This window comes from Myiozetetes cayanensis, unplaced genomic scaffold (assembly GCF_022539395.1).
Source record: "Myiozetetes cayanensis isolate MyiCay16 unplaced genomic scaffold, myiCay2020 scf5-8, whole genome shotgun sequence".
NCBI classification, from domain to species: domain Eukaryota; kingdom Metazoa; phylum Chordata; class Aves; order Passeriformes; family Tyrannidae; genus Myiozetetes; species Myiozetetes cayanensis.
The window spans coordinates 87,457,360-87,480,057 of NW_026087742.1; the positions used below are offsets into that span (position 1 = coordinate 87,457,360).

Genomic DNA, 22,698 nt, shown 5'->3' on the forward strand with positions numbered 1-22,698 from the left:
GGCGCCCTCCCTCCTCCCACCGTCCCCGAAAAAGGTTGATCATCCCTGCCTTTGCTCGCGAGGCGCACCGCAGGGTTTCGCCCAGGCCGGGTGGCAGCCCAGCGCCCTCGGTAAGCCTGGCACTGCTTCGCGCTGCTGCCCGGCCCCGGTCCCTGCGCCGGGCACCGCTGCCTGCCAGCGACACCGGGAACCGGCCCCGCCGCGCCCTCCCGGGCCAGCCCGCACCGGAACGGGCGGCCCCGCGGCACCTCCTCCGGCAGGGAGGGCCCGGGGGGAAAGGGGGAGGGCAGGGGGGAAAGGCGGAGGGCCGGGGGGAGAGGCGGAGGGCAGGCGGGCTGGGCGAGGGTCGGGCGCGGGCGGCTCCTTCTCCCCTCTCTGGGAGAAGCCGAGTGCCTGCTCCGAAGGGCATCTCTGCGGGCGTGAGGGGTTCGGCACTCGCTGTTCGGGGTCTTCTCCGCGGCCTTCGCCTGTCCCCCACCCTGCCTGTCCCCGACCCTGCCGCCTTTCCCTTGTCCGTGACACCGCGCCGCGCACCCCCAAGCCACTCGGCTCGGACACCTCTCTTCGGGGCCATGATACACTTTTTCTTTATTACAGAGCTGTCATAAATAATTTAGCCCTGAAAGTGGCTTGTTTCAACACACGGCTCGTCACTGGCACTGCCAAGTCGCCGTCTCTGGGCTATTTCCTTCTCACCTGGGTGGCTTTGGAGGAGGATGGGCTCCGTCAGTAGTGGTATAAGCGGGTGGGAGCAAAAGATCGTGCTTAGAAGATTTGTGTATCAGCCCTCAAATGCCTTGTTTAGAAAACAATAATAATATTAGGGACTTGCAGCTTGCATTCCATTAATGCTAGTGAAAATGAGTTTCTCACATCTACCGTTTCTGTTTTCCTCCCTGCAGTCAGGTGTTCACAAAGTGAGAAAGTCTACTTTTCTTTTTCAGGAGGTTTTACAGATTGAGCTGTCTGTATATTGACTGGCTGAGCGGGACTACTCTGTTTCATTGATGAATGAGGTTCAGAAGGGTTATAAGTACAAGCTGCAGCTCTCTAGAGTTTGAAAGACTACTGTATCCACTTTCTACCTAGCAAGACTTGCATAGTAAGTAAACAACTTCACTTACATTCTTTGAAATTAAGATGGATTTTCATTTTTACCAAGAAATTGCAATCCTGGCAGAACGGTGCCTGGACCAAGTATGGTTAAGACAGCTGTTTGCTAAATACTTTTATTTTCTTCATGAATGTCTGCAAATTATGATACTATCTGGTGATATTTTAAAAAATACTTAGATACCACAAGAAGCCATTCTGACAGAGGACATATAAGTGCTTTTCTCCCTTGACCCCAAAATGATTGTTCAAACAGTCTTATGTTCAGAGGAATCTGTTGGTTTTTTTAGACAAATGAAGTCACAACCTCTTGGGATCAAACTGAGTTTTCCAAAAGTGTTGACCAAAATGAGTTACTTGACCAAAATAGAGGATCAACCACTTCAATGTATCATCTCCCTTTCATTCCAAAATCTGATGATTCTGTAAAAATGAGGAATAATTGTAATGGTGCTTAAAGACACAGAGTAGTTAATGAGATATCATTAATGTACTTTACAGAACTTAAACCTTCAGTTTGTTGTTTAAGGTTTGTTGGTTTCACAGTGGCACAAATGTTTTTAAGAACCATTTTGATTATTAAAACTCCATCAGTGTTTTTAAACATGTATAAAATTTGAAAAGAAAGCTTAAAGCTATTGTCACTTTGAGCCTTATAGATAATTGGTGATTTAATAAATTTGCATTGAAACTGTAATTCCCTACTATTGCCTTAGCATTTTGCCCATTGAGTATTTCTTTACCCCTTTATTAGGCATAGAATCTTTGTTTTACTTTAAAATAACTCTCCTTATTTTTTTCCTGAAAATTAAAAATCTTATTCTGTTCCTAAAAGATTCTCTTTATATTAGCTGACTTTCACAAAAAAATTTATCTTTTTTTCTTCTCTTTTTTCCCCCCTTGGAGCTTTTCATTGAAGAGTACTGCAAACTGTGTGGCTCAAGTGTAAATACTTTTAGCCTACAATGGAACAATTTTAAACAAACTGAACATGTTCAACAGCAATGGGAGAGTAAGATTAAGGTCCTGTGTTTTGCTTTTAAGAGTAGTCATGAATATCAAACCTGGTTATTACTAAGTAGATTGCATTATGCTGTGTGCATTCAGCAAAACTTCCACTGTGAGCTGATGTGATATACCAAAAAAGAATTGGATTTAGAATTAAAAATCTGGTGATAAATGATGTAGTGGATCATAGTTTTATGGTCTCTAACAACTGTATTTCTTCTGGATGTTATAGAGTCGAAAAGGAAGGTAAATTCAAGAAATTAAAATAAAGAGAGAGGCCCTTCTTCCCTTGTGAAGAGTAGGAGCTTGATAATCCATGTGTAGTAGGGAACTGAAACCAGGCCTGGCAAGTTTACAGTATGACCCATTAAAATTGCTTGCTTGTAGTACTGAGAATCCAACTTCTTCTAGCTTTCTAAATCTGGATCTGCCTACCAGTCTGTCTGAAAAAAGAGATGTGAAACGCTTCCTTCATCTCCTTGCAGTGCTTTATGGGATGGTGGCACACTTGTAAAAAACTGAGGAGAAAGACACAGAGGGAAAGCAGCTACACAGTTCCATGTCATTCTGGAATACTGCTGAAAATGCAGTAGCCTCCTGCCTCCAGACTCTTTAGGTCACAGGAAGTTTCTGACTGTAAATCTCAACGCTGTGTCTTACAACAGTAAGTGTGTGCTTTCTCAAATTTCTACTGGTTTCCTTATTAAATCCAAAGAAATGGATTGCTAATGAGATTTCTTTTGGCAGATCTCTGAAATACATCTCGACTGTGTCTGTGTCTCGTTTGTTCAGGCACGTTTGGGGCAGACTAAGCAAGGTTATCTCTCTTGGCTTCAGGGGTTGAACTGAGCTGATCATTCATCTAATCTTTCTGTTTTATAAGCAAAACTGAGGCACAGTTTTAGGACTAGCTCTGTCTTTGGTTGTCAGTTAACGTGATGTTCTGAGTAACCTCAGAGAAGACGCTCCACTCTGGTCTTATTTAGTAGTATTTTCCATTTGCCTTTGAAATCACAGTTGACTACACATGAAGCAAATGAATATGAGTTGTTTCATGTCCTGCCCCTCAGTGGAAATGTTAGTGCTGTCAGCTGGCACTTATTGCTTCCACAGACAAAATTGTAAGAAAAAATTTTATGCCTCATTGTTTTCCAGCAGGCTCAAAATTAGCCATCACCATACCCCATTTAAAACATTGTGCTGGTCTCATTGAAGGCAAGTGAAGTTTCTACTAGCTCTTTCTGTAAGGTCCAGTCTTGTGAAGTTTATATTCTTTGGAGAGGAAAAAAAGCACGGTCCTATCCTGTGGTAGGTATTCCCTACTGTCTTGGAATTTGAGTGCTTCTCTAAGATTGTAATATGCATCTATTGAACAAGAAAATAGAGGAAGGAAACCCTGCAATGCTTTCTGAATTTAAAATAAACTTGCTAAGAAAAATCGAGATAAATTACCTGATGTATGAAAATAGCTGTTATGATAAAAAATTGTAACTACCCATTTGGAAAGCCCTCTGCAGCACCAAGCAATAGTTACACTGCTCACGTGCTCAAAGAAATCTGTTTCACTGCACTGGTGATGAATTGTGAATCTGTTTTTCTTGGGCTTTCTGAACAGGCAAGAACAATTCAGTTTCATTTTTCTGGAGAAGAAGTGAGAAGTAACTCAAGAAAATGACTCTGGTGATTTTTTTTTTAATGTTTATCATGGAGTCTTCCACTAGTAAGTAAAAGTCTTTAATTCAGTAATAGAACCTTTAAAATATGTGCCATCTTCTTGACAGTAGCTTGGAGTAGAGCAAGTTTTGTATTTTGCAGTTAGGAACAAAAACTTAAAGATTTGGCAATTTCAGCCCAGCTCCAGACTTAGGAAATTATGAAATAATAAGAACAAGGATGCTACCTGGAGACACTTGATGATGTTGTGTGTGACCATACCTGTGTGAAGAGCCACAGCAAGCAAGAGAATGAGTCTGTTTCTTTTTGTGCCATTCAGAAGTGCAATCACAATACTTGCTGAACAACAATAATCTCTGAGAATCTCAGGAGAAATAGAGACCAAAGGCTTATTTTATTTTTCTACTGTTAACTCTAGACCAAGGTTCCTTTTCTGTGCTTTTTTATGACTTCTGTGTGAAAAAGTAAATTTGGGAAATTTGTTGGGAAAGGCAGACTTCAAGAGTAAATTTTACATACATAATCTAATTTGAAGGAAACTTTCCCAAAGACATCTGAAGTTTTTTCAGAAGTCTACATAATGTAGATAGTCTACATAGTTTTAATTAAGAAGATAAGAAGGTTAAAATGTTAATTCATAGGATCTGTGCTTTTATCTCAGCCATATTTGTCAAGTCAAACCATATGTGAAGAACTTCTCCTTTCTCCTTCCATTTGTGGCAGCTGCTTTACTGTAAAGTGAGGCCAGATTCTGCCCTTTGTGCCAATTTGATTCTGACACCGTGGAACTCACATGAAAGAATTACAAGGATAGGGACACGTCCTTTTTTATTTCACCCTCCCTTTTCTTTCTGGTTTTACTTGTGTAAGGTAGAATAAAGGCTTAGAAAACTGAGTTTTTCAGTAAGTATTGCTGGAATAAACAAATGCTGCCAAACGACTTTGCTGAAATCAAGTCACTTAAAAAAAGACCAGCAGCACAGCAAATCACTTTAAAGTCAGGCTAACATAATTTTCTGAAAGAAGTACTTGGCTTCCTAATGTATCTTTTTCCCCCTTTCTCTGAAGAGAAGCTGTGTCCCCTTCGTGCCTCCATTGATGTGCTAGAAGGGGAATTTTTTTTCCTTTGTTATCCTGAGTCAAGGCAAGAGCATTTTCAGGAGGAAGCATACACAATAAACTGGTACAGAGAAAATGCTGGAAAGCAGCAACTGATAAAGGAAACACACAGAATTGTTTCACGAATGAATTTTCTGGAGTTTTGGCCAGCTGAACTCAGTGACTCTGGGAATTACTCTGTCACTCACAGGTAGGTACACAACCCAGTGGGTGAACATCTTGCCTTTGCACATGTCCATGATGAAGATAATTTCATTGTCTTCCTTTGTACAGCTACTGGCATCCCTACAAAGGAGGTGCAGGGAACTGCATTAACTGTTGTGTCATTTCCTACTTCATTGCACAATAACCATCAAGGTGAACCTACAGTACTTACAAATAACTAGAAGCAATTGCAGCCTTTTAAATGTTCTGTAAGCCTTTTGATAAGGCAGGTAGCATTTCTGCTGGCTTGTGATTAATTACCTAAACAAAATGAGTGATAGGCAACCCTTCTGCCCACTGCCAAGTGAAAGGAAACATTTGCTTGTCTTCTTCCCCAGGCTTGTTCTTGTTTGCAGTGTTGGGTGGATCTCACACTATGAGACCTGCCAAGTCATTTATCTGTATAGTAAAGCAATAAACAAAGAGTGGCATAGCTGAACTCTAGCTTCTGTGCAAACCTTTACACGCTTGGAGCCTTTCAAAGAACAAGTGAAATAACTGGATTTGATTTCTTACTGCTATATAGCATCATGAGTCAAAAAGAGAAAAAGGAGTCCTCCATTATTTGGTGGTAATCTTCACTGGAACATCTTGAAGGACTAGGGAACTAAACCAAAGGTTTGCTGCGTGGAGTTCTTATGACTGACTTACAATAAAACCATAATTTAGCATTTACAACTGAAGCAATGATTAATTTGAAGCAGATTACTTTGCATGTAATGATTGGTGCTGTCCTCCAAGAAATATTTCTAAGATTCTTTCCTAGTTTGTGAAGGGTGTGGGACTGCGGATACTGAAAAATGCTATTCACATTTTTCCAATAGCATTGCAGACTCAAGTTTGATAATTTACTGTTCTAAGCTAGACTTCAATTGTTAATGTCCAAATTAGCTTGGAAGCTGAAAACTTTGTATTTTATTTTTCCAGGTATCATAATTATTATCATCTTAGTGATTTTGTTTTTAAAAGTACAAAGTCATGGTATGTGAATTGTTAAATATTGTTAATTGTAGGGTAAAGCTTGATAAAAATATTCATATATTCATATATGCCAAACTCAATCTTGCAAGAATTATCTTAAGGGGTGATGAGTATGGTAGTTTGTCTACTTTGTCTTGCAATTTTGTGTATTGTTGTTGTATTATTCAGTACAGTCATTTGCCTGAAGCAGCACAGCTGAAGCCTGATGCTCAGTTTCAGTGTGTAGGCGTTAATATTCGATAATACCTGACACAGACACTTGTCTGTTGACATGGATCTGTATTTGACATATCAAATCCGAATTGGGGTTTAAATTGTGGCTTTATTTATGACCTTTATCAGTTGTCTATATGGTCACTTCAGAAAAAAGCTATCAAATATAAAAATTTGCTCTAATGGCAACACCTTACCAGTGGCACAAAATGCACACTCTTTCTTGGCACGGGGAAAGATAGGTGGAGAGCATACCTGAATTGCCAGGCTATGTAACAATACTGTCATAAGGAGTTTAAAAAGAGAGGAAAAAGACAGGAAAGAAGAGAGGAAAACTATGATAACCCCAGGTTTAATTCACAGTCATTGTGGTTTTGTCATTACTTTAAGGACTTGGAGTAATGATAGTAAATCCACAGTAAATTACAAGAACTGAGAAACTACAACGAAAAAGTATAAACCTCAGAACTGAGGGAATAGCCTTACATATAGAAGAAGAAGATGACAGAAAGAGAACTGAAGGAAAACTATTAGGATGAAGTTTGTTAAAACAAGTATTTGTTGTAAAACACAAAAATGTCAGAATCCTTTATGAAATGTCTTGATTTACTCATTTGCTTAAGCGAGAAACTCAGAAGAAAGGTTTTGATTGCATCAAATAATTAATATGGAATTAAGAGTTTTGGTTTTCTGCTTTTTTGTCTTGTCTTCTAGGACTATATTATGCCACTGCATTTTAAAACTCAGTTTTCAAAGAAAGCATTTTTATTTTGAAGAAAGAGTTTCTTACGCTGATATGGAATTTTTTTTTTTCTGAATTGCTGTCTGTTAGGCCCAGACAAATACCCATTTTTCTGTTAGGACCAGAATGAAGGCACATGCTAGAATCTTGCAGTCCTCATGTGGGAACTCTTCACAGGTCTCACTACTGGAACAATAGGCATAAGGGGATTGTTTCCATAGGATTTTAATGGAGTCTTGGGCTTAGTTTATTTGATGGTTCTCACTAATGGCAAGCATATTAAATGAGTTAAATTTAAGCAAATACAAAAGATTATTAGAGAAACTGTTTTCTGCAGAGATGGAGAACTTTTAGTGGTCTCTATTTATAGGGAAAAATTGTGACTATAGGGGCTATTGTGAACTACTGAAGTGTTTTAAGCTTTAATAAGAATGACAGAGTGGAGTTAAAGTTCTGGTTTTGAAAACAGGTATTCCAATTTTTATTTATCTTTTTTATATTTTCAACAGTTTAATTTAGAGATAGATATTTGTAAGCTATATGGGAGTACTGTTTAGGCAGTTTGAGTGAACAGTGTGACAATTACATATACTGCAGATTTTCAAGAAAAGGCATTGACAAATTTTGAAAACTAATTAAATGTAGGGATTTTTTTCCCTTGATATGTTACAACTGACAATATGCAAGAAGCAAGAGATGAAAGTGATGAAGCAATGTTTTTATGGTGTATTAACCACTTATTTTTGACTTAAGGAAGATTCAGAAGTTTTACAGATAAACCTGAAGTGTGTATATTTGTGTGTTGATGTGTTCACATGTGTTTGTTAGTATACTAGACTTAGGATATAAATTCAGGAATTAATGGACATCACCTGTAAGTTTGAATGTGTCCATATTCAGCAACTTTTCTTGAAAATAAAAATTTCGTAGGTACTTGTAGTGAGAGTGGTAAGCAGAAAAACTGTGTCACAGATCTTTGGCAGGATTTCTAATTTGTGTGAGGTTTTGTAGCCTGTATCCTGTGGTTATCAAAGAGAAAAACAGAATACAAAAAAGCAGGTCATCAGGTTGCGCTGTGTTGGTGACCTTGAAACTGAGAAAGCTTACAGGTTCCCAAAAAAGCCCTGAAAGTACAGAGATCCATGATAAACACAAAATGTTTTAAAATCCTAATATTGCTCACTTTTTTAGTATGTTTAGAACAGTTAAAAGCAGTGGAAATACACAATATTGCAATTTGAAAGGTACAGTGATGGTTTCTGCAATAGATTGAAATATTGAGATAACACTGGCTTGTTGCAGTGAAATAGCTAAAGAATTACTTAGAATTGTCTATGTATCCAGTAAACTTGGTTCATATTCTCTAAGGAGTTTCGCTTCCCTGTATCATCTCCTGAGTAAAGATGATAGATTTTGTTGTTCCTTCTTGGTGGGTTTGGTGGGGGGAATTGAAAAACCAGAAACTGTTTGGTTCCCCACAAAGAATCACCAAAGGATCTCAACAAGTAAAAACCAGGAGAGAATATAACAATTCTGACAACTAGCACTTTAAACAATACAAATAAATGCATCTTTTTTTTTTTTTTTTTGATTGAAAACCACATATATGGCAGAAAACTAGAAATTTTGTGAGACAAATTCATCTTTGTTTGCATGGGTATGGTTTTGACACCTTCTAAGGAGCTGCTCCTTGCCAGATTTTGGCATCAGGTAGAATATCTTGATCCAGCTCAAGTGAAATTCTCATATTTGTTGAAATGATTTCACCAAATAGGATCACAGAAGAAAGCCTCTGTGAAGTGACAGTGCTGAGGAGAACATGTGGCCTTATTGACCCTTTTCTTCCATTTACTGAATCTAAACAGTAAAATTATATGTATTTCGTGGCTAGATCTGTAATTGCCTCTCCAGCAGTATTCAGATTAGTAATGTGATACCTGAAGAAACACACAGACTAAGTGGAATTAATTGGAAATAATGTTTATGTCTACACCTAAATTTATCTTAGATGCCTTTACTGTCAGGGAGAGAGAGGCCTTTCTGGTGCGCAGATTATCTTGTCCTAAACAGAATATATAAAATAGATCATATAAACTGCACTGTAAAAAAGTGACTACTGACTGTGGTCCCACTGCTGACTGTGATTAGTAGCTCTCATTTAAATGTGTAAATATGATGTTGAAGAATAGCTGAGAAGAACCCCACCCACTGTGAATACCCACATGAGCACATCTCTGATAGAAAAGTTTTGGTAAGGCTTTTCCTGTTTATGATGGCATAGTTAACTGATTGAGAAACCAAACCACTGTTTTGGTTTAGAGAGTCAATTGCAATTATGAGTAATGAATATCTCGAGTAAAGAGAACAAGGAGAACCTGTGTAGGCTGAGAAAGAGCTATAAAGGGAAAAGGGTGAGCAGAATACATAAATTAATTTGTTTGGCAAGCTTAAGAACTGGAAAAGAAACAACCCAAGACTTGGTCTAAATTCATCGTATAAATGATGTCCTAATAGTTCTTAAGATTCTTGTACAATCAAAAGGCATGTCAGTCAAGAATGGTGTTTAAGCTGCTATGCTTGTCAGGGATGCTTCTCCTTTCCAACTGCTTTATCTTCTTGGCCCTTCTCATTGAAATGATTCTTGACTAGTTGTAGCTCTGGGAGCAATTTATTTTTCTTTTCTTGGAGGCAGAAGGATTCAAACATATTTATAAAGATATGACTGACATTGGAGGGAAGTGCTCTGTGATTGCTGCTTTTGCTTTGTCAGGCCCTGTTTGTTCAGTAAACAAATAAGAGCTGTATGCGCTAATTGTGAAATCTCACCCACTAACTGACAGAATCTCACCCATTAACTGACAGCAACATATGGCTTTCTCTTAAGCTCTAACTTTGCCAAATTTAAGTCAAAAGTCCTCCAGGTTCCTTTCCCTTGGTAGTCGTGTATTTGGACGTATCCAACAGTGAAATAACTCGTGGCTGTAATACGATTCTTTCGAGGAATATGTGGATAGAACTTGGTTGATATCTGAATGACAACGATCAGCTCCTAGATATTCAAAATAGGTGTTTTTGGAGCATATTCATGTGATCGTTTGTAGATGCTGCATGGGATGTGATGACTGCTGTAGAAGTGGTAGTTCCTGACTCTTCCAGTCAATCTGGGGTGGTGAGCTACTGCAGATCTTTTATCAGTGCAGGACTCAAAAAGAGATGCATCCTTTCCAAAATGCCTTGTTCTGCAGACATGCTTGAATCCATAAATGATGCTGTAATTCATGAGACTTGTGGAGTTTAGGAATATTTCCAAAATATCAGTGACTATCCGCAGAGTATCAAACAATGAATAATGTTGCTTTGTGAACAATAGTAGAGTTGCCTGTTTCACTTTTGATATATTTTAGAAGTATATTTTTCTGTTATAATTGTATTGTCAAATGTTTTGTGATGGTCAGTTTATGTAACTTGTTTGTTAAACGAAGTCATACTTGAGGGTGGAAAAGTAATAATGGTGAATATAAATAATTAAGTCAGTGTAGATGTACTTTCCACCTAACAGATGTATTATAGAATTTATTTTGTATTTTGTGTGTAATTCACTAGGGTGCATTTTTAAAAAGCTCCTAGAACTGATTTTGCTGATTTTTTTTTGTAGCAATGGAAAACAACATTTCATAATTCAAAAGTGGACCCTGAATGTAATTGAAAGAAATGAAAGCAGCTGTTTCAACAAGAATCATTTAACTACAGAAATAAAAAATGCTGGAACTGGTCATTCACTGAAATGCAGTGATTTGTCTGTCAGTGAAAATGACAGCATAACATGGTACAAGGTAATTACTGAAACAGTTTCACTCAAATAATTGGTTATAGAAACAAAATATCTGATTGCAGGAAAAATTAATTGCAAGCAAATTTTTAGAAGCATCTACAAACACTGTAAAGCTTTTATTTCTTAGGTGATTAGGGACAAAAACTTCAGACAAATACACGAAACAAATTTTTTCTCTCCTCTCAGATTTATTAGAAAACTGTACTTTCTTCAGAAGTTATTAAACTGGTAGTTTATAATGGTAAAAGATCTGATGTGTATGTCTGTTTGCTGATTTAGACAGCACCTGGTTTAGCCAGCTGCTGCTTTGCTGATAGAGATATTATACTCACGCTTAATGAGGTGCCAAGATATTAGTTTTATAGTTGGCATGTACTTGTAGAATAACTGCAAACTTTTTACTTTTCCTGTTTCTGAACACTTTTTGTAAGTGTGTAACTGATCCAGTTCTGTTCATTTTAGGCAAATCATCCGTATTCTCTCTGCCAGCTTTTGTCAGAGCATAGCTGATAATTGCGTAAGCATCTATAACTGTTGGCTGTTGTGCTCAACCACTGGATGAGGCACCCTGAACAAGCTTCTTTCACCCTGTTTTATCACCTTGAGCAGTGCTCCTTATTCCTCTCAGGCTTCCTGGTTGGAGTAACAGACCCTGTTCACTGCAGGTTGAATCAGTTTCAGGAAGAGATTTTGATTGCTTAAGTAGGGGCATCTGGAGTAGCCTGGCAAGAAAGAGCTATGGCCCTGTTTTCTTGTTCTTTGGGGCCTGGGAGGATGGGACCGTTCATGGATAGTGCTACAGGTTGTAATGCTTCCTCAATAAAGGACCATACCCCAGACTGGTCTCTCTCATGGCTAAACTGAGTATACTAGTGCTTAATATTTTAATGCCTAATACTGTGTGAGACAGATGAAGCAGCCATCCTTCACCTAAATGTCCTTTAGCACTTGATTGGGTGAAAATTTTCAGTCTTCCTATCACTCCCTAAGCTGAGATAAAACAGGGGTGGTCACACATGCCTTTTGAGCAAGAGCCTGCTAGTAAACATGCATTCAGAAAAACATGTTTCTTGGACAATTTCTATCAGTGATCATTTCCCCTTTGATCTAAGGTAATTCAGACCAGAACATTTCAGTTACCATGTGCTGTGAATTAAAAAAAAACATAGACTATAGTTTTTTTTTCAGGAATAGAGAAAGTAAACACATGTGAGTCCAATTCCTGTCACCCTCTGAGATGGTTACTTTCCCTATTGTTGAGGTGTTTTAACCTGAAACCTCCTCATAAACTAGACAACTTTGGGCCACAAGCAGATGACACCTACAGACCCAAGCCATCATTTTGAAAAAAAAAAAAAAAAAAAAAAAAAAAAAAAAAGAAAAGAAAAAAGAGTGCCTTTGAGTTCCCAGTACAGTATTTTTATACTCAGATGCTTATTTGAAATTGCAGTGCTCCCAGCTTCTAATGAGTTAAATGGTCAAAAGTTTTTGAACTTTGTTTCAAAAGCAGTTTTTAATTTCTTTAAGGTTTTGAATGCATTTGGGCTACAGAGTAGTGTTTTCTGGTTTTATTCATGCAGGACTGTAAGAATTATGAACATGAAACAGAGAGGGAACTGCATTTTGGAACCTTAACAGCACAGCACTCTGGGATATATACCTGTAAAATTTTAATCAGTCATGAAGGAAAGATATATCACAGCACAAACACAATTAAATTGGTAGTAGAAGAAGGTAAGAAAGCTTTCTAAAATTTGGAAGCATACTTTTTGATTCACTTTATAATGGAGATTTTTTATTGCAGTTCTCATTTGATAAGTATATACAAGGGGAAACAAATCTGGTAATCCAAACTATTTCACAATAATTTGAGAAGTAAAAAAGCAGAAGTTAAGATGACATATTACATATTTTGGAAGATGTATTTAGTATGTTTTTCTTGCAGTTTTATTTTTTCTTCAAAATAACTGCTGTAAGTAAGTCATACAAAATTACTAATAGTTTTGCAGAAGAACCTTTCCAACCATTTTAAATTGTGCACTGTATATATATGTATGTGAAAAAATTCAACGTCATACTGTGTTTTAAAGTATTTAGTAACACCAGAGTCCATATATTGTTCTTTGAATTAAATGAAATGTATGCTATTAGTTTTAGAAATAGTGCAAGTGCGTAATTTATACTGTGGAACAGTGTGTGTGTGTGCTATTACTTCAATAGCAATATTTCTATTTTAGATGCACCAGAGGCTGTAACTTTGGAGATAATTGGACCCCATGAAGAAATTGAAACAGAAATAGGTATGAAATTAGTACGAGAATCTTTGTGGTAGCCACTGCACATACATGCTTTTGTTCTGATCTCTTTATGGTTGATGGTCTGGTTAAGTGTAATCAACTAAGAATTGTCTGTGCACCCTCCTGTATCTCATCTAACTTCACAGCTGGTTATGTTTTGCCTAGTGTATTCCATGATTGATATACCAGAACACTAAATGTACCTTCTACAGCAGCAAGAGAAAGTGGTGACCATGATAAATCATCCCTCTGTGGCTTTCTTTTGTAGATAGCAAACCCTGTGAAGCCATGTGTAAAAGATGTATGGTTTGTTCAGTGAACAGCAATAGTGAGAAATCTCCTTGCTACCTGACACAGTTGAGGATGTTATTCTTCAGGGAAATGAGAAGTGTGAGGGGGTGACAGTCCGGGTAATGTGGACATGAACATCTGTCACTGCTTCAAAGAATTTTTTATATTGTCAAGAGATCTTACCTGTTCTTCTAGCTGGGAGTAGGTTAGATAACATGATCTGCAGGCTTCACACAATCTCAGACAGGATCCAGGATTCTGTGATTGAGGCTGTAATTAATTTTTAGAACCAGAAATTTACCTCTCTTTTACCTCTCCTGTGCCTGAGGGCTTCTCCCATTCCATTACCTAATCCTTCCCTTCTAAATGTTACCTCCTCTGTGGCTCATACCTGTATCTCATTTGCTCATCTAGGACCTCAAATGCTAATTTTCCTTCTTTCTTACAAATGTTGCTTGATAGGTCTTTTTTTCAATGGTAGTACTCCAATCCTATGATGCCTCATGACTTCCAACCTCCCAGTACACCCTTCCTGCACATTTCTTCCTCATTACTGTGCTTGTCCCAACCCTTAGAAGTTAGCAGGATTCAGCATCAAATGATTATGAACTACCATCCCTTATCTGCCTTGATAAGGTCATTGATAAGGTCATTGAACTACCCGCTGAGTTATGAGACAGATGGCATGGCAGAGAGTGGAGGGAATTCTGGATGAGCTTGGTCCAGGATCTTTATAACCTGTCGTTGTCTAGATGGTGTTCTATAATCTCACCAAAAATAGCTGGAAAAGCTAGAGTTGCAAGGTGGATGATACTGGAATGTTAGCTCTATGTTTCAGTCTGTGCAAATGTGGTTTGGATTTCTAAGGTCTGAATCTAAAATGGCCAGATTTTCATCTGGGTCCTGCTTTGAAGATTCTGGAACCATCCACTCTAATAAATCTTGAGAAGTCAACTTATATGTGCCCTTGGAGAATTGCTGGGCAGGCTGGGCATTCTGGATGTGTTCTCTGGAAATGATGCTGGCATAGACTAGAAATGGTGGTGCAGAGTTGCAGCTGATGGTCTTAACTTCAGGTCAAGCTTCCCATGACAGTGTTTAAAAAATCTCACATTGCACCAGAGCTGCAATCTTCTGCCTTTATTTTTCCAAGTTGTCCTTTTCTTAAAAATAACTGAACTTTATGGGGTGGTTTCTGCCACTTCCAGTCAGTGCTTTGAATTGGACAAGTAACTGACTGAGTAAATGACTTGTTCACATATGCAGGAATTTCCAGGTATGGGATGAGAACTTGTTCTGTGAGAGTTCAGCAGGGGCTTTGGCTTTATTGAGTAGTCATATGTAGTTAACTTATTACAATCAATTGGTTGTAATTCCCCTTACCAGTTACTTACTTTTACATGGTCTTGGAGCACTGGTGATATGTTGTCCTCTCCTGTTCTCTGTCTGCAGAACACAGAATCATAGAATATCTTGAGTTGGAAGGGACCCACAAGGATCATCAAGGCCAACTCCCTTTAGTTCTCTAAAGCCTAAAATACTCTGGTTTATTTAAACTCAGCTGGCTGTGATGATTTATCTGAGAGAAAGCAATGGATGACTGTCACTCTGCAACAGGGTGCAACAGAACACGTATAAAACACTGAGCAGGGAATATGAAATCCATAAGAGAGCACAGCTCATGGGAGATGTTGGCTGGAAAGCTGACATTTTACTGCACTGTGAACGTGAATACTACTTATAACTAGGTCTTCTCATGTTATACTTTTTTTTAGGTAAAGAAGAGATACTCAATTGCACAGGTTTCTTGGGTTATTATATGCAAGAAGATGCCAGCCTCTACTGGTTAATTAACCAGACGTTTCCAGAACAATGCACAGGTATCCCTGAGAATGAACCTTCAATATGTGAAGAAGAGTTCAAAAAATTACAGTAGGTTTCCTGAAAATGCTGTACTTTGTATGGGATAATGTCCTGCACTTTGTGCAACTGCAAATTCAGTAAAACTGTAGTCTGAGGGGATTTTTTTAGAACCCTTTCCTCTAAATCTGCCTCTCTGGTGGTTGTATATTTCTGTACAGATAGTGTTGATAACACCATTCCTCCTTGCAGGTTGGGAAACAAGTTTTATGTCACAAGGCTACTCCGGATTAAAAAAGTAACAGATGAGGACATGCGTCATAATTTCACCTGCATGTTGCAAGCTGATGAAAGCACACAGATAAAAATAGTAAAACTGAAGAAAGGTATGACGTAATCTATAAATCATACTTCTCATACTTAATTATTAATCATGGCAGCCTTCTCAATCCTGAGGGCAGGCTACTCATTTCAGAACATCTCTCCAAATATGTCTGTCTGCTTATAAAGTCCCTGGGCCATCTAGTACTGGGCCTAACAACACCCTGGGTGATTCCTCCTGCTCTGAAATGGGCAGAAGGAGTAGCTAGAGCAGCTGTGTCTGGGTTCCATAGTCTTAACTGCTGATGCTGTGGACACAGCTGGGGACAGATCCCTGGGCAGCATGTTGTTAAGATCCCATGAAAAAGCATTCACCTGTCCTCTCCTACTCATCAGATTGTGGGATCACAGGAATTAAACACCCAAACTTGGTGCAGCCCTCAATCTTCTGTCTGGAATGCTTTGTTTATTAAGCATCCCTTCCTAAAATTAAAATCTGAGGTTTTGGTTGGGGTTTTGTATGTGTTGTTTTTTGTTCATTTTTTTGGTGCTCCCCTTTCTCCTCAGGCCCTCCTGCCCCAGAAAGGTCAATCTTTTATATTGCAGATAATGCCTGAAACATGCTGGTGGTTTCTCTCTTGTCAGGAATTCTTTACTTCTAGCTATGGAAAGCTAACCTTAACGTGAAGTAGGACTTCACATTTATAGTCCATATAACCTGGAAATTCCTCACAAATGGGCATTCTCTTCTTGTTTTCTATCTCTATCAGGCCTTTCCAAGTTTTACTGGAAGGAAATATGTGAAAATAGACTTGTCAAAAGATGATGCATATAATAAAGCAAAAGAAATACAGACTGCAATGAGCATAACTTGACAGTGCCTTCTTCAAAACTTCACAAAGTTAAGTGTTAAAATTCTATGTTTGAAATTAAAAAAGCCCCAAAGATAACATAATAACAATAATTAAGAAAAAGAAAAGCCTGAAAGAGACTAGAGACAAGAAAAAAAAAATTGGCCAAAGAGATTAAAGAGGACATAAAGGGCTGTTATGCATGGACTGAGAGAGGGGTGAAAGGTAGATAATAACAGGAAATAATAAAGAACCTGGAGGAAGCTCATCACAAAAGTGGGTGACCACCAGTTTGGGATACTGTACATCTATGAAGATCTGTAGTGTCAGTCTTGATCTGACATACAGTTCATTTATGTGTGTGAATGTGTGCAAGGCTGTTTCTCCTGTTTTTAGAGTAATTCTGTAGTTTTTCTCCATCTCAGTACAAGTAGCATGCATATATGCTTGAATTATTGGCAGGAAAGGATTTACATCAACATTTTAATTTTTTGAGGTGTTTTTAAGGTGCCATCAATATTGGATACAGTAATTTTGTCATATAATACTGTTTGATAAGGCTGTAATTTCCTGGGTTTCTGTTTTACAGGGAGCACCCAAGATCTGCCTGTGCACATATTTACAACTGGAATGGTCCTTGCTCTACTATTTCCGTTTGTTGCTGTAGCTGCAGTGTTTGTTTGTGTGATGTTTAGGGTGGACTTAGTTCTATTTTACAGGAATATATGCAGAAGAGATGACACTGCTGGAGGTATGACCTTGCTAATGCTGACATTGAAATAAGTACATTGATTAAAAAATAGTTCCTGGAAGGCTTTATAAAACAATAATCTCTGAGGAAGACAAAAAAATTAATCTTACATCCAGGAGTTTTGTGAGTAGAAACAGCAAAGAATATATAAAAGAGAACTTGATGATCGGATGCTGAAGTGTGTTTGTTATACACCTGTGGCAATAACAGCAGATAAACACAGTGAAGAAGCTGCCTCTAGTGCAGGTAGTAGAAGGGATGTGGTTAGATGCAGATGAACTCTGTTCTGCCATATTATTCATCACAAAAGTATATAAAGGTGGAGAGGTTTTCAGTTATCTATCTGTGAAGAGGATGAGCACTCTGGAGTTGTCAGCCAGGCAGACTGACAGAAAGTTGTTTTCTCCTCACTGATGCTGATCAGTGAGGTGAAGGTTAAAATGCTTCCTTGACTGCAGGGGCCATTGCAATGTTTATAGGTTTGTCATTACATGCACTTAAGGAGAGCAGGATCTTACCAAGCAGCATCACTGTGGCCTTCACAGGAAGCAAGCCTGACAGTTAACCAATTTTGGGAATAATTTTTCTGAAAATTGTGGTGAAAAAACTTGCTGTATGTATGGACCTGATTTTCCTAACCTTCCTTGGTGTGCCTCTGTATCGATCCAGATAGTTGTTTTGTGGCAAGGTTCATGATCGCTCAGTGTGCTAGACTTGGCCTCTGGATTGGTCTTTGATTTTGTGTTAGTAAATTACTCCCCAAAGCATGACCAGACATGGCATACTCTTACAACTTTTAGGTATAACATTTAGTTACAAGAGTAACTGATTTATTTTCTTTTGCCAGTACCCATTCAACAGAATTACTTGATATTTTAAAAAAAAAGTAAAATAAATGTGGAAATCTGCAATATGTCTTAAATAATAATTTTATCAGGTTACAGATACATTTTTTGCTTCCCTTCATTTCTTCATCATCACAGATGTGACTTTAACTGGTTAAATTAATCAAATTTTATTTCAAAACACTTTACTGTGGAAAAGAAATGTTATTTTCAAGTATTTGCCAAATGCAATCAGAATCTTTTGTATCAAATTTAAATTAATTTGGGACTTCTTTTGAATCTGATGAAGAGTGATTGAAGACTGTTCAGGGTATCAAAAGAAAGAGCAGGAGTTTCTAGATGTTTTGCTACTTAGACAATAATTTTGAAAACCAGAATGATCCATCAGACACTGGATTTCTGATGGTTGTTAACAAGACAACAATTGTCATTTTCTTTTCAGATGGAAAAGAGTATGATGCATTTGTGTCTTACCTGAAAGACTGTGTTTCTTCAATTGAAGAAGAGAGAGAATTTGCCTTGAAGGTATTACCCATGATATTAGAAGAAAACTTTGGGTACAAGTTATGTATATTTGAGAGGGATGTATTCCCTGGAGGAGGTAAGTGTATTGAAAATTCTTGTCATTAAATAGGCTCATCATTTTGACAGAAAGGTAGAAGTCTGTAATTAGAAGGAATTGTGTCAAATGTGTTGTGCATTGAAAGGATACATTTTTCATTTAATTTAGATTGGGGGCATGCAAAGTTTGCACACATTTTACATATTTGATGGATATATTTATGAATTCATATACACTTAAACACACAGAGACACAGACACATATATGTCTTTAATTAAAAGGAACTAAGATGAAAAGATGAAAAAGAACACGGAGGAAGCTGAAAACACAGATGATGTCAGATTTTTCCCAATAATAGTGCTTTTGCACTGTCTTTTGCTGAGGGCCAGTGAATGTACTCACATTATTGCACAGAGCAGCTGGAATCTCTGGTACTAGTTACTCTTAGGTAACTTGTATGTTTGCTGTATCTTCAGTTTGGTAGTTGAAACCATTTTCTGAATGTAATGGGTGCCATAACAGAATAGAAATGAGAACATGGAATTTTGTTTCTCTACATGGCCTGTGGATAGATCTGACATCTGCCTTTTGCAGATGCTTGGAAAAAAGATACTAGGAGTTTCTATTTAGTCCAAAGATCTAGTTGAGGGTTAGGATTTCATTATTAAAACCATGGAATAATAAGTTCAGTTAGCCTCCTTCACTAGGCAGGATCTCGTCTCCTCATATCCATTCCTGAAATATTTTTCTAACCTGAGAAGTGCCACAGATCTCCTAAGCCTTTTTTTTTTTAATTATTATTTTTACTTGTTATTTCTCTCTAAGTGTTCAAAAAAGGTTTACTGAAGTGTGCAGTCTGATTCCTTCAATACTTTTAGCTTATTTCCTTTTCTCTGGTCTGATCCATTTTTAACATGTAAAATGGAATGTTTCCTACTGTTTACAGGAGCCTTTGATGTTTCAATACCCTTGTCAGTCTCCTTTTCCCCACAGTTTTCTCTTCTTTAGGGTACTTGTGCAGTTTGCTTTGCCTTTCCCTACAAGGCATGTTTTCTAGATCTCTGGTCTTTGTGGACTTTGTTCCATGGTGTTGAAACAAGCACTGGAAACTGTGCATTAAAATTGCATCAGGTTTTTAAAGGGTATCACTGTTTGCTTTCATTCCTCAATTTTCATGCCAAAAGTCATTAATATAAAACACAGTTGGAACTCATTCTGTCATTACATGCCAGTCTTATCAACCTTGGATTACTGGCAATAGATTTGGGTGTTTGGTGTCATAAAGAAAGGTGTAACCTGAAGGGTCCTGGATATTTGGAGAGAGGTTGCTGTTGGTGGGTTTCTGTGAAATCACTCCAGTAATATCTCTGATGAAAGAGCAGAGATATCTGGATGGGAGAAAGTTAAATTTTGCTGTCACCTTCTGTCCATGTGACAACTGCCAGACAGCTCTCTAGAGTAGATGGCGATTATAAATAGGTTTTGTCTGGTCTGGAAAAAAAGTTTTGGCTGTACCTGAGTTTGTTTTTACAGACTCTTAATATGTAATATATATTAATCACTTCATAAGGACAGGATGTTCACATGCTATCACTTTATAAGAGGAACATTTTTGGTACAGATGTGAACGTTAAAGAAAAAGTCAATTCACTGCCTATTCTTTCCATTTAATTTAACAACATATTTATCTTTAATTTGCAGCAGCTGTTGACGATATCCATTCATTCATTGATAAAAGCCGAAGATTAATCATTATACTGAGCCAGAACTATGTTTCTGACAGAGCCATATACGAACTTGAGAGTGGACTGCATAAAGCCCTCGTTGAAAGAAAAACTAAAATCATATTAATTGAATATATGCCTATAAGTGACTACAGTTTCTTGCCCGAATCACTGTCTCTTTTACCATCAAAGAGGGTTGTGAAGTGGAAGAAGGATAAATCTCTTCCTGTGAATTCCAGATTTTGGAAGAACCTTCGGTACCTGATGCCAGCAAAACCTACCAAGATAAATACCCAAAGGCACTATAATCTTGACCTAGGCTCAAAAGCTGCTCAACCATGGATTGAGGACTGTGACTTTAATGCCATCATATAACAAGTCTGGCGACAGAAGATGTTGCAGAAAACGGGAAATTCTGCTAATAAAACTAAATTATATTTTGGAAAATAGTGTTCATAAGAGGCCATCTCTGACATTTGAGAAGAATGTAGAAGAATGTAAAAGCTTTTACAGTGATGAGGATTGTGTTAATCCCAGTGCTAGATACTGTCCTAGGGAGTTTCCTCAGCAATCTGCACAGGGAGCAGAAGTTTCATTCTGCTTAGAACTTACCACATGGCACAAAACACAATGAAAAACATTTTTATTTCACATTTTTCCGTAATGTAGAACGATAATAGTTTTACTTGCATATTTTTTGAGGCCCTTAATAAATATATTAGTATTTGCAATATCTTATTTTTACTTAGATGCTCTTTGTTTTGTATTTTGGTATTTTCTAAGGATCCTGATTGGAAATAGACCCGAACAGCTCTGCCCTACAGAGTTTGGCATGCAGGCTTTGGGCAATGTCAAGCAGAAAAAACAAATGAAAACGGAGAACAGGGAGATTAGAAATAATAGGGCAGATTTGGATGGGTTAACAATATTTGCTAGTGAGCTGTACATGGTATAGACAAGCCAAGTGGGAATGATTTGGAGAAATGGTAAAGACTTTACATCCTATTTCACTGAGAAGAATGTAAATGCTCATTTTGGCAGAGAGAGGACGGAGATGAGATATAAGCAATTAAAGGTCTAATGTGTTATACTACGCATGTGAATATGCATAGTGCACATGGCTTGTGAAAAGTGCTGGACTGAGTCTACCCTCTATGAGAATCAGCTACTAGAAACTGAGCTTGAATTTCCCCTTCACCTCAGCTTGGAGAGATGATGTGACTGCATATACTTGCTACACCTCATGAACCTGTATCCTGAAGCCTGTGACACCATACAGAATTTATCCTGAGATTTTACACAATAACGGAGGACTGTACATAAGGGAGGTTGAAAGCTAAATGGCATTAACTCCAAAGTTGTTTGAATGCCAGCAAAGCAGATGTATGTTGAACTACTCAACATCTGTAAAAGGGGAAACTTTTTTGCACAGAAAGGTATCGTGACATAGTAATTTAATCTCTATAGCTGATTCTCACTGCTGCCTGTGCAGTGGTAAAGGGAGACAAGGGAAATAAATAAGGATATGCATACTCATACTAACACCAGATGTTGTTCTTATTGCTCCAATATCCTGAATTACTGACATTAATCAGGGCTTGGAAATACCTGCTTTCTGTTTACCAGTCCATAGAGAAAAGGAACTGTTAATGCTACTTTTATAGACTATAGTTGTGATGTTTTGCCTGCTCATGTGTATGTCGATGTCGAAGTGAATTCACATGATAGTTGATTTGAGGTAATGGGTCATGTCCGTGATTTATATTGAGGTTTTTTGTATCATTTTTTCACGTAATAAAACTTTATTTCTCCCTCTCCACTCTGTGGCTTCCATTTTTGCTGCAGTTAGACAGAAGTAATGTTGTGAATGAGTGTTTTAAGGTCACTTAAAGAATCATTGGCCAGTATATTAGCAAAAGCAGGTTTAATATAAAAGTGAAAGTGTGACAAAGTTTGTTGGCAAGGTTCAGTCTACTATTTGCTAGATGGGTAAAGCAGACAAAGAAAAATCAGACTAGAACCTAAAATACATCAATCTAAACCCAAAATCCAAAAATGTTATATGTGGAGGCTGGGGGACTGGGGGTAGGGCAAGAAAAGCATAAGGATAAGAAAGGATAAAGATAAAAAGGAATAAGGAAAACCATCCCATTGAGGTACAAGGTTCAGGGTAGACCTCTTTGCTAAACTGAGCCTCAGACTTGACAAACAATTTAGGCCTAAAGGTTTAACAGCACTTAACAGCACTTAATCGATAACTTAATTTAACAAAAGATTCATATAAAATTTACTATAGCACAACAACATCTC

At 37.8% G+C, this 22,698-nt stretch overlaps 1 protein-coding gene across 5 annotated transcripts; it reads left to right on the forward strand.

The window, feature by feature from the left end:
- Positions 1 to 22,195, forward strand: IL18R1 (interleukin 18 receptor 1). Of its 5 annotated transcripts, none has more exons than XM_050331669.1 (13): positions 1 to 110; positions 945 to 1,102; positions 2,607 to 2,785; positions 3,737 to 3,841; positions 4,864 to 5,104; positions 10,710 to 10,887; positions 12,467 to 12,620; positions 13,124 to 13,186; positions 15,250 to 15,406; positions 15,587 to 15,720; positions 17,096 to 17,257; positions 18,545 to 18,703; positions 20,366 to 22,195. In XM_050331669.1, the coding sequence occupies exons 4-13, from the start codon at positions 3,793 to 3,795 to the stop codon at positions 20,761 to 20,763; spliced, it is 1,695 nt and encodes a 564-aa protein (XP_050187626.1). In that variant the 5' UTR covers positions 1 to 110; positions 945 to 1,102; positions 2,607 to 2,785; positions 3,737 to 3,792; the 3' UTR covers positions 20,764 to 22,195. The 5 variants fall into 5 exon arrangements, with proteins under 5 accessions (XP_050187626.1, XP_050187627.1, XP_050187631.1 ...); XM_050331670.1 differs by lacking the exon at positions 1 to 110 and adding an exon at positions 3,277 to 3,429 and having other exon boundaries at positions 314 to 1,102; XM_050331674.1 differs by lacking the exon at positions 1 to 110 and adding an exon at positions 3,277 to 3,429 and having other exon boundaries at positions 314 to 1,102; positions 4,869 to 5,104.
- Positions 22,196 to 22,698: the final 503 nt, after the last annotated feature.

Bases quoted from the DNA above. Each gene is read 5' to 3' on its own strand.
- IL18R1 (XM_050331669.1), top strand. From the start codon at position 3,793: ATGACTCTGGTGATTTTTTTTTTAATGTTTATCATGGAGTCTTCCACT. The intron at 5,105-10,709 runs GTAGGTACACAA...TTTTTTTTGTAG, and splicing joins AATTACTCTGTCACTCACAG to CAATGGAAAACAACATTTCA. The intron at 13,187-15,249 runs GTATGAAATTAG...ACTTTTTTTTAG, and splicing joins AGAAATTGAAACAGAAATAG to GTAAAGAAGAGATACTCAAT.